A 12,232-nucleotide genomic window follows, 5' to 3' on the forward strand; every position below is an offset into this window, starting at 1 on the left:
CACTTACTTTTTTTGATTAAGCTTATCCGCATTTGGACTGAATGTTGAACAAATAAGTTAAGAGAACTGTACAGACTGTTATCTTTTGCAGAGGCTGAGACAACGTCAGAATTGTCCAGACTTGAAGATGCCTACAAGATGAAGGAGAATAGACAGGGTCACCTTCACAGGTCAAAGGTCACAGTGAAGGGTCCCAGCCTTTCCCAGCCCTGTGCCCACTCCACAGCTTACTCTTCTATGTGTAGCCAGACGTCGCGTGGAAGGACCCTGTCACAGATACCCGGGGATACCCTGGGGATCTCCTCCATTACCAACAGCCAGGTAACATTTCTTTTTTCTGTGTAATGGTGGAAATTAGACTGATTTATGATCCGAATGTTTTGCACAATGTTTCACTTTATGAAGATTAAAAAACAATTTTGTTCCATTTACTTAAGATCTCAATTTTGATTTGATGATACTTCATTTTCATGCAGTCTGAAATGTTAATGTACACATATTTGTAGGTTTCAGACAACAATGCGCTTGGCTGGCTGTGGAACAGAAACATTGGCAGGTGGGATTTGTATTGAGAAGTTCCGCCATGTGACTCATGATTTGCTTAAGCATTACTTATCTGTTTAATGAATAGATATTTAGAAATACCAAACCTGCGTCTAAGGTATCAACACGTGGAACAGAGTTGATGATTGATAATCGATCTCAATATTTTGTAGACGGACAGGGCGAGACGTGACGGAAGGAAAGGTCATCCGAGTGGATGAGAAAGGATATGAGATATTTGAAGATTTTCTCTCTGAATCTGGTATTCTTTTCTATTCTTTCATATTTACTGAATCAAATACATCGAATTTGGGGGATGTATTGTCGCTCTACAAATTGTAATGATATTACCGAAGTAACATAATTTGTGATAGCATGGGTCTGTCTTTTTCCATGGACTGTCGATACAATGTATCTGAAGCATTGTCAATAGAAAATTCATTTGACTTTATTAATAAACCACAATTATCTCTTAAAAGATTATTGTAAAAATGCATATTTACTAAGGACAAAAAAAGATTGGTTCTCAAGCCCCACCGCATTTTAAAAACAATAAAGACTGCATTTGAATGGGGGGGGGGGGGGGGGGGGACTATTTTTTGCTTGGTCTGATTATATGGCAATGACTTTTTTTAGTTCACCTGAACCAAAGGCTCAAGTGAGCTTTTCTGATCAAAATTTGTCTGTTGTCTGTCGGCGGCATCATAAACTTTTCATTTTCATCTTTTTCTCAAGAACAACTGGGCCAATTATAACCAAACTTAGCCAAAAGCATCCTTGGGTAAAGGGCTTTCAAGTTTGTTCAAATAAAGGGCCATGCCCCCTTCAAAGGGAAGATAATCACAAAAATGCAAAAATAGGGTGGGGTCATTTAAAAACCACTGGGCCAGAGAAGCTGAAATTTTCATGAAAGCTTCCTGACATAGTGCAGATTCAAGTTTGTTCAAATCATGGGGTTGGATGGGGCCACAATAGGGGATCAAAGTTTTACATACAAATATATAGGGAAAATCTTTAAAAATCTTCTTCTCAAGAACCAATAAGCCAGAAGAGCTGAAATTTAAATGAAAGCTTCCTGACATAGTACATATTCAAGTTTGTTCAAATCATGGCCCCTGGGGGTAGATTGGGACCACAATTGGGGATCAAAGTTTTACATAGAAATATATAGGGAAAATCTTTAAAAATCTTCTTCTCAAGAACTGATGAGAGCTGAAATTTATCTGAAAGCTTCCTGACATAGTGCAGATTCAAGTTTGTTCAAATCATGGCCACCAGGGGTAGATTGGGGCCACAATAGGAGATCAAAGTTTCACTTGAGAATAAATAGAAAAAATATTTAAAGGCATAAGGTCTATCTTTTATCTAAAAAATGACATCACAATATTTTGCAAGAAGAACTCCAAAAATCAAATTTGTAGTATTAATTATGAGTTATCTATAGCTGCAGTGCTTTGAAATTGAAGTAATTTTGACGTTTTAGCCCTTTAAAAAAATTTTGTCTGGAGGACAATATATTAAACTGGTACCCTGCTGATTGGTGGCTACAGATGCGAAGTCAACAGGGTACCAGTTTAGGCAAATGACAACAGGGAATTATTTTGTAATTACTATCGTATCCAATGTGTTTTTAAACATTCTGAAGAACTTTTTGTGATTTTCTAATTATGATCTTAAATTTTGCCACCTTTTTGGAACGTGCAAAATTTCACCAATATCTTAGACCCTATGCCTTTAAAAATCATCTTCTTAAGAACCAATGAGCCAGAAGAGTTGAGATTTACATGAAAGCTTGCTGACATAGTGCAGATTCAAGTTTGTAAAAATCATGGCCTCCAAGGGTAGGTTTGGGCCACAATACGGACTAAGGTTTTACATGGAAATATGTATGGATTGTCTTCAGATATGGGTCAAGGTAACTCAGGTGAGCAATGTGGCCCATGGGCCTTTTGTTTTTCCTTCCTTTTTTGCTTGGCCTGATACTATGGCAATGACTTTTTTCCCTTCTCTTTTTGCTTGGCCTGATACTATGGCAATGACTTTTTTCCCTTCTCTTTTTGCTTGGCCTGATAATATGGCAATGACTTTTTTCTTCTTTTTTTGCTGGGCCTGATAATATGGCAATGACTTTTTTCCCTTCCTTTTTTTGCTTGGCCTGATAATTTGGCAATGACCTTTTTTTTACTCTTTTTTTGCTTGGCCTGATAATATGGCAATGACTTTATTCCAGAGCCAGACAGTTTAAGCAGCTCTGGTATGGCCAGCCGTCTGTCTAGAACTAGTGTCAATTTCACAAGAGAACCTTCAAAACTGGTAAGTTAGGCAAGAATCATGAATTGTTCTGTACAGGCATTTACAATCTGATGAAAATCAGCTCTTCAACTGGTAAGTTAGGCAAGAATCATGACTTGTTCTGTGCAGGCATTTACAATCTGATGAAAATCAGCTCTTCAATCCGCTTCAATTTTTTCATTGTCAATTCATGAGTAATGACAATAAAAAAAGTGGGGGGAGGGGGAAGGTCAGGGAGCTGATTTTAATCAGATTGAGATTGATGGATTGAAAGTTGGTATGTGAATGAAGGTACCATTCCATGTCCAATGAGAGAAACCCATATTTCCTCTTGAGGTTTCAGTCTTTGAAATAAAGTAATGGAGGAAGTGTTTGAATCATTGCCTTTCACAGATTTAGAGATACATTTGTCTAATTCTACAAATATTGTGGATTGGCACTGGAAAATGCACATGTACATGTGTAGTGTGTGTGATTGCTTTTGGTTTCAGTTAGTCCAAGGTTAGGGAACACAAGGTGATGAATACTGTGTGATTTTTCAATGTCATTGGAGTTACAGTATTAGATGTGACGAGTGCATGGTTTATTGATTATTTCAAAATTAAAGATATTTATTTATAATGAACAACATCTTGTAAACCATGAAACCACTTATTACTTTTTCGCAGACTATGAGATCTTAAACTCAATAAGCTTGTACAATTTTACAGACTCTATACATACAAATGCTTGTGATGGTTAGATGATTTTAAAAAAAAACAACGAAACAATTAGGATTGGAGGCAAGGGACAGGCCCTAATCACAGCCATTTGATTCAATACTGCATATTAGGTACAACAAAATTTGGCACAATGGAAATGTTGACCTTTTTTTAATAGATGAGGAAAATTTGTCATAAATAAAAGTGCAAACATTTCTATTTACACTATATAGATGATACACATTTTTAATGAAATTGCATAAAAGAAATAAAACGCAAAGGATTTCAAACTACCTGTACTAGTAGGAATCTTGTGAAGTATTGTTGATGCCAGATTTACTTGATAAATGTATATGGTATTTGTAGATGCTTTGCACAGTTTACTGTTAGATTTTAGTCTCTGACAAGCAAAAGAGGGTGTAATCCAGTCTAATTAAAATAAGCCCCTACATTTTATAAAACGTCTCTTTTATTACGAATCGTAATGGCGGCGCACTTCTTGGCAGCAACGAGTTTGCTGGCCATGAGGGTTAATAAATGCCAGCACCTTAAAACAGATAAAAACGCAATATTGTGCATTGAGAACAGGAGGTCACTGTTACATGTTTTTACTGAAAATCATGGAGAACTGCCGAAGGGCTTTGTACTGACGGTATCCTGCAACACCGCTCTGACCGATACACAGAATAGCACATCATTCGATGGCCAACCAAATATGCTGATTGGAGATCTGACCGCTACCTTCAACTTAAAACGTTTGGAGTTCACTTGTTCATGGATTTCTTTCTCATTGAGCTTCATATAAAATGAAAAGATATGGGATAAGAGTCGGGGAGACCACACTATTTTTACAAAAGTACCCGAAGGAAAAAGTATATTCTATTCTTGTAAATTATTTGTTGAAAACAAAAAACTTTTTGTGCTTTACTGTTCTGTGTATGACAAACTTTGATTTCAATATTATGATATTTTTAGTGTCAGATAAATTATACTGTGGTACTGATACTACTGATCCCATTAAAGAAATTGTTAAACCATGTGATTATAATATTACAAAACGTGTGTGTAACTATGTAAATAGATGCTTTATGCAGAGAAAACAAATTCATGGACTTTAAAAAACCATATGAATATGTCTAGCATGTTATAGTCATTATGTAATTTTTTTTCTCTTCCTTTTTTTTTTTTCGTTATCTGTCATTTGTTTTGTTATTTTGACTGTATGCCAACATGGTGATGTCAATAAATAAATTGAAATTGAATTATAAAAGATATTATTCGATCATCCACTTCTATGCTTGATCATTAGGTCAAATATGATTGCATCAGTTTGAAGTTTTGATGTAGTATTTTAATGTGAATCATGTGTCCACAACATTTATATTATTATAGAAAACAAACAGCCGGTTAAAAGGTCAAGGTTGTAGTGATTTTAGAATATTATAGACGCCATTGAAAAGTCAGTGTTTGAGAAACGATTTTTGAATAATGTCATACTATGAGGGAGTGCTTTACGATGCTTATGTGTGGGTTTTATTTGTGACAAAAAACAAAACAGACAAGGACAGGCACACTCTGTCCACTTTACATTGTACATCTCTAAATAAGCATACCAAGTTATTGGGAAGACTTCATGTTCATATTTATCTTTTCTATTTTAGACTGAAGATCATACAGAGTAAGTATATAGAATTTTATGTATTAAAGAGATATTGACATTTTCGTTTGTACTAAACTGAGGAAAGACGGTTTGATGTTTCTTCATCAACTCTATGAAACTGCCTCCCGTTGGATCTTCGTGTCAAAGGTTTATTAGTTGTTTTTAAAAACAAACTTAAAACATATCTTTTTAAGCTTGCATTTAATTTGTAATTCAGTATTTATGTATACAGTAATGTTTTAAAAAAACCATCCACCTCAGTTTTAGTATTATTTTATGCCTTTTTCTATGTATCTACATGTATTATTCTTTGTTTTAGTTTTTTTTATTATTATTATTTAACATGTAAAGTGCTTTAGGGTAATTGTCTGAATTAGGTAAAGCACTATATAAATGTATAATGAGGATAATAATTTTCTTTAGAATTTATGCTTTGCTTTAAATGAAAGTGCGTTAATTCATTACATAACAATTCATGTAGTGATTTAGATTAAGAAGTTTAACAATAAGAAGGTGCAGGGCTTACTTTGTAAACCATAGGCTTCATTGAGGTTTTTTATTTTTGGTGAAAATTTGTCTGTCGTTAAACAGGTTTGTTCAGATGAAGGACCATGCTTCTTTACAAGGGGAGAAAATTATTAATAATTGATTAGTAAAATTGGGAAAATATGGTGGAGTGTTTAAAATAGTCTCTTCTCAAGAACTACTGGGCCAGAAAATCCCTAACTTTTATAGAAGATCTATATTAAAGATTTCAGTTTGTTCACACATTGACTACTGGGATATATCGGAAAATTCAATTTTAGATCTTTTCAACCGCCCTAAGTACACGATATGTCAAAATTCTAAGTATGTTTGTATATCGTGTGATTTAGCGAGAAGCACACCTCACAAAATAAAATTACGATATTTTTATATTGCTGAAATACAGTACAAACTCTTGATCAACAGTCCGCTTGAGAATTCATGTTCTCTAAATTTGATATATATGAGTCATTTCACGATATTAAGTACTAACGATTCAAGGGGAAAATGTTGAATTTAGCAACTGTTTCACAGATTTCTATGAAATTTTTTAGTATCCATTGTCCTCAATGCAGGTTTGTAAGAAATTATGACCCCATAAGACCAAGACTGGCCACAGATGAGTAGTGTAGATTCAGTTTTCTTTATTCCTGAAGCCGGAGCAGGTCCACCGTAGGAGTTTAAATACTCTTAAGTCCCCCAAACTTGTCCGTCTTTGTTGTGGTATGTGTAAGGTGTCTAAGGTGAGCACTATGGCCCTTGGGCCTATTGTTTCCATGGGTTTTTTCCTTAACGTTGATTTGGATTTGGAATTGTAGTTATGGTGACGAGTCCACTGATGCTGAGGAATCAAATTCAGGTTAGGTTTTGTTCTTAATTACACGTACAGTTAAACTTCAGTATCTCGAACACTCATATCTCGAATACCACAGATATGTCAGATTCAGAAGTCCCAACCACTTATTCTTTGAGTATTTTACCCATGATATCTGGAATCCTCGGATATCTTGAAGTATTTTCTCAGTCCCATCGAGTTCAAGATAACAAGGTTTGACTGTACTTTGAAACAACATTTATTCATGATTGCTTTTATTTAGGAATCATCATTGATCAATTGGAAATGCATTTGTGATAAGTGTGTTTCTGTGTATATATACAGTCAAAACTGCCATAGCGACCCACTGTATTAAGCGACTCACTGTCGTATGTGACCATAAAAAGTTCCCCCCAAGACGTTACTCTATATATTGTACCTGTATTAAACGACCACCTGTCTGACGCGACCAACGACCATGATTTTTACAACCTTTTCGTGTATTTTCACGAAATTTTACCTCTATTTAACGACTGTACATTTTTCGATTACAACGTGATTACTACTTTCGATTTCGGTTGAGCCGACTATTCTGGGAATTATCGCCCCTAACACTTTCGTTTTAATACGCACAGTTTGGCGATGATCTTGTTCAGTCTGCCCTCTGAATAAATTATTATACCCAAGCTGTCAACATGCAGTGTCGTGTGTGGTTAATTAATAAAACCTGAGTTTATTTAACAAAATCAAGGATCAGGGAATCAAGGCCGGTGTATTTGAAGGTGTGAATTTCGACAAACTTTAAGAAGTGCCGGGTAGGCTAGATCGGAAATGAAAATCTATCACTTGTTATACCATTATGTTAAACAGAGTAGAAAAAAAACTGCCCGATTGCGATATAAATCAGGTAAATATTGTGCTTAGGACTGAAATTTTAAACGGAGTATTCGCAGTTTTCCTGCATGAGATACTCGAGGTTTCCAGAATAATGACCGGAACTAGTGGCTCACTTCGACATGTCCCGAGTATTTGACACGTCCGAGTTCAAGAAAATTGCCTGCATTAGTTCTAAACTTAAAAGATTTGCTGTGCATGTACAATGGATATTGTGATTTATTTAATGTTTCTCAAATTGAATAACATTTTTCCAGCATGTATTGTACAAAGGGAGACACAACACTTCATCATTTGCTTTCTTACGACAAGCATTGCATTTTTCAGTTACACTGTACAAGTAGGCTATACATAAATACCCTTTACAACAAAGTGTTTATTAGTTTTAGAAAATCTACATGCAGTTCATAAATAATTTTTAAATCTCATGTAAATGTGTAATATGAAATGCATGTAATTTTTGAAGAATAAAAAATTATGATACAACACATTGTATTCTAGATTTTTAACTACAGTGTATTATTAATTTTATTTTACAACTATTAAAACCGTACTTGATATTCTTAATGATAAATTCCAAATACATGTAGTCATTTTCTCCATTGTACAAATTATTTGCGAAATTTTATCCATTAACTGCGAAAAATAGGCAACCTGTATTAAGAGACCACCTGTCATATGTGACCTTTTTTCCATTCTCCGTTGGACAGTCTCTTAATACAGGTTTGACTGTATTTACAATGAGTTTTTAGAGCATTGAGTGTACATTTTGTCAGCTGGTTATGGAGAATCAATAAGAAGCAACTTTTTCCCCTTTTTTTGTTTGTACACTAAATATTAGATTTGACTGATTTTTCCAAACATCTTCAATCTGAAATGTGCCCAGTAAATAGTAATCAATTGACAGATCAGTTCAATCTGAAATGTGCCCAGTAAATAGTAATCAACTGACAGATCAGTTCAATCTGAAATGTGCCCAGTAAATAGTAATCAACTGACAGATCAGTTCAATCTGAAATGTGCCCAGTAAATAGTAATCAACTGACAGATCAGTTCAATCTGAAATGTGCCCAGTAAATAGTAATCAACTGACAGATCAGTTCAATCTGAAATGTGCCCAGTAAATAGTAATCAACTGACAGATCAGTTCAATCTGAAATGTGCCCAGTAAATAGTAATCAACTGACAGATCAGTTCAATCTGAAATGTGCCCAGTAAATAGTAATCAACTGACAGATCAGTTCAATCTGAAATGTGCCCAGTAAATAGTAATCAACTGACAGATCAGTTCAATCTGAAATGTGCCCAGTAAATAGTAATCAACTGACAGATCAGTTCAATCTGAAATGTGCCCAGTAAATAGTAATCAACTGACAGATCAGTTCAATCTGAAATGTGCCCAGTAAATAGTAATCAATGGACAGATCAGTTCAATCTGAAATGTGCCCAGTAAATAGTAATCAACTGACAGATCAGTTCAATCTGAAATGTGCCCAGTAAATAGTAATCAACTGACAGATCAGTTCAATCTGAAATGTGCCCAGTAAATAGTAATCAACTGACAGATCAGTTCAATCTGAAATGTGCCCAGTAAATAGTAATCAACTGACAGATCAGTTCAATCTGAAATGTGCCCAGTAAATAGTAATCAACTGACAGATCAGTTCAATCTGAAATGTGCCCAGTAAATAGTAATCAACTGACAGATCAGTTCAATCTGAAATGTGCCCAGTAAATAGTAATCAACTGACAGATCAGTTCAATCTGAAATGTGCCCAGTAAATAGTAATCAACTGACAGATCAGTTCAATCTGAAATGTGCCCAGTAAATAGTAATCAATGGACAGATCAGTTCAATCTGAAATGTGCCCAGTAAATAGTAATCAACTGACAGATCAGTTCAATCTGAAATGTGCCCAGTAAATAGTAATCAATTGACAGATCAGTTCAATCTGAAATGTGCCCAGTAAATAGTAATCAACTGACAGATCAGTTCAATCTGAAATGTGCCCAGTAAATAGTAATCAATTGACAGATCAGTTCAATCTGAAATGTGCCCAGTAAATAGTAATCAACTGACAGATCAGTTCAATCTGAAATGTGCCCAGTAAATAGTAATCAACTGACAGATCAGTTCAATCTGAAATGTGCCCAGTAAATAGTAATCAATGGACAGATCAGTTCAATCTGAAATGTGCCCAGTAAATAGTAATCAACTGACAGATCAGTTCAATCTGAAATGTGCCCAGTAAATAGTAATCAATGGACAGATCAGTTCAATCTGAAATGTGCCCAGTAAATAGTAATCAACTGACAGATCAGTTCAATCTGAAATGTGCCCAGTAAATAGTAACCAATTAACAGATCAGTGTACTGTTTAAACAACTGTTGTGTATTCATTATTATACATGAATTCAAATGAACCCCCTCTCCCTCATTCATCATTTGAAATTGAAAATTCAGTAATGATTTATAAAATCAAGCTGATTAATGTTCTCAAAGATGGTACACTGTAGTAAGGGAGTGTCTGCACAGTTTCAATTTTCTTGATGACTAAATTGATGGTACATGTACTGTAACTTGTGTCCATTCGACACAATTACTTAGGCAATGCCGAGATAAGCCTTGTTTTAACACAATATGATTTTGAAGACGCAGAGAGGGAAACTAATTTCACCGGAGCAGTGAACTGTGTCCATTTATCTATAGGATACCACACCGGTGCTTTGTCAACTCATAGGTTTTCAATTCACACCTGCACTTGAAGATGACAACAGCTGAAAATTATTACAGGAATTTTCAAACAATTTCACCAAAACATGTGAATTTTATATCAATCTAAGAAGTAACACACTTTAAGCATACAATTTGAAATTTCCATTGTTTTGAGAACCCTTTTCATTCAGGGGGGAGGGGGGGGGGACCTAAAAGCAGAATTGTCTTGTCCTTTTCATCAACAAATTGATTTTGTCTTCTTCCACCCTGACCAAGTGTCATGTTGATCTACAATGACTCAATAATGCTAGGTGAGTTCTAAATGTTGATCTTCAATGACTCGATAATGCTAGGTGAGTTCCAAATGACCATGTGGGAATGAACAGTTTGAGGGAACAAAAGGTTTATCTAGAACAATTTTAGACAAATACAGATAAGACTTTGATCTGCAAACAGAACACTTAACAGTTTGGTGTGGGAGCAGAAAGATGCTAGCCGAACACAGAATGGTTCATTTGGTGTAGTAGTATCTTCAGGGTTTTTATTAATATTTAAAGGAAGAAATATTCAAAAAAAATAATTGTTGGAAAGGGGATTGCAATTTCCTTGAATATTTCTCACATGTAAATTAAATTTGCTTCATATTATGCATTAGTACTGGTAATTGAAGTGTGCAAAAGTTAATAACTCTATGTAATATTTAATGTTATACTGAAGGTATAAAACCTACACAAGATAACTTTCTATTTCATCAGTTGAAGTATCAAGGAGCCAGTTAGCAGGAGAAATCATCTTAAAGGATGAGAATACACAGACAGAAGACACACCCACCTACACCCACGCTCAGTCCACAGACAGGCCCACCTACACCCACACTCAGTCCACAGACAGGCCCACCTACACCCACACTCAGTCCACAGACACGCCCACCTACACCCACACTCAATCCACAGACACGCCCGCCTACACCCACACTCGGTCCACAGACACGTCCACCTACACCCACACTCGGTCCACAGACACGCCCGCCTACACCCACACTCAGTCCACAGACACGCCCGCCTACACCCACACTCAATCCACAGACACGCCCGTCTGCACCCACACTCAATCCACAGACACGCCCGCCTACACCCACACTCAGCCCACAGTGGCCGACAGTGGTAATGTTACAGGTACTAAATATTACTGATATTCATAAACATGAAAAGATTAAAAATTCACTTTCTAAAGATGTTTACCCAGTGGGAACTTCATTACGAATTAATATATTTTCATGTGTTGTTTTAGTGGAGGAAAGGACACCAAGGGCAGATAAATCAGCGCATACAGACGCCTCTGTGCAGGAAACTGAACAGTCTTGCAATGAGACCCCGACACAGTCGCAGGATAGATCCAACAGTAGGGTATCAACTCAGAAAGTTAACTCACAGTCACGTGGGAAAATGTCCAGGGGGAAACTGACACCAGTGAATAACTTACAAACAGAGGAGGAATTCAACAGGGAAACACAAACACAGAATACGCTGGATTGTTCCGGTCCAGGCGACGAGGTAACCAAGGCCTCTCACATGGATATTGGTGGCAACAAGACGGGGTCAATCACGAAGACAGAGGACCTCTCCAATAGTGTGGTGCCAAGCTTTAGGACCCGCAAACGGTACGAGGTTTGCAGCATGATGGACTAAAGTTTGCATATTCTGTTCAGACCAAATAAAGTGACATGTATATTATGTGATATTACCAATATTTTGATGAATTTTCAGAATTTCATTTTTGGCAGCAGAGTTAGAAGCCACCCGCCGAGCATCAAAAGAACAGTTTGTTGAGAAAGCAGAGGAATTAAATACAGTGTATGTTGAATTGTGTACAGAGATAAACGGATGATGGAAGTTTTACAACTGAATTTCCACTTAAATATTTTTTGTATTCCCTATTTAGTAGATAAAATTTAAAAGAGGGTAAATATTGCTATTAAAATTGAAAATGTACAGGTATTGTAACCACATGCAGGTATGTCCAGAATTTTCCTCTGCAAAATTGATATTTGTTAGAGCTATAACTGATCTCAAAGCTTCACAAGACATT

At 35.9% G+C, this 12,232-nt stretch overlaps 1 protein-coding gene across 1 annotated transcript in view; it reads left to right on the top strand.

Annotated features, from left to right (window-relative positions):
- The window catches only part of LOC125670719 (centromere protein C-like), a 64,323-nt gene that overhangs the window by 8,160 nt on the left and 43,931 nt on the right, over positions 1-12,232 (top strand). The window contains exons 4-12 of the mRNA XM_056163848.1: positions 92-321; positions 507-556; positions 717-805; positions 2,774-2,856; positions 5,198-5,214; positions 6,540-6,580; positions 10,900-11,319; positions 11,435-11,804; positions 11,911-11,997. Of these exons, the coding sequence (XP_056019823.1) occupies positions 92-321; positions 507-556; positions 717-805; positions 2,774-2,856; positions 5,198-5,214; positions 6,540-6,580; positions 10,900-11,319; positions 11,435-11,804; positions 11,911-11,997 (1,387 nt within the window). The remainder of the gene's footprint in view (positions 1-91; positions 322-506; positions 557-716; positions 806-2,773; positions 2,857-5,197; positions 5,215-6,539; positions 6,581-10,899; positions 11,320-11,434; positions 11,805-11,910; positions 11,998-12,232) is intronic.

The sequence above is a fragment of the Ostrea edulis genome, chromosome 4 (assembly GCF_947568905.1).
Source record: "Ostrea edulis chromosome 4, xbOstEdul1.1, whole genome shotgun sequence".
Classification (NCBI taxonomy): Eukaryota; Metazoa; Mollusca; class Bivalvia; order Ostreida; family Ostreidae; genus Ostrea; species Ostrea edulis.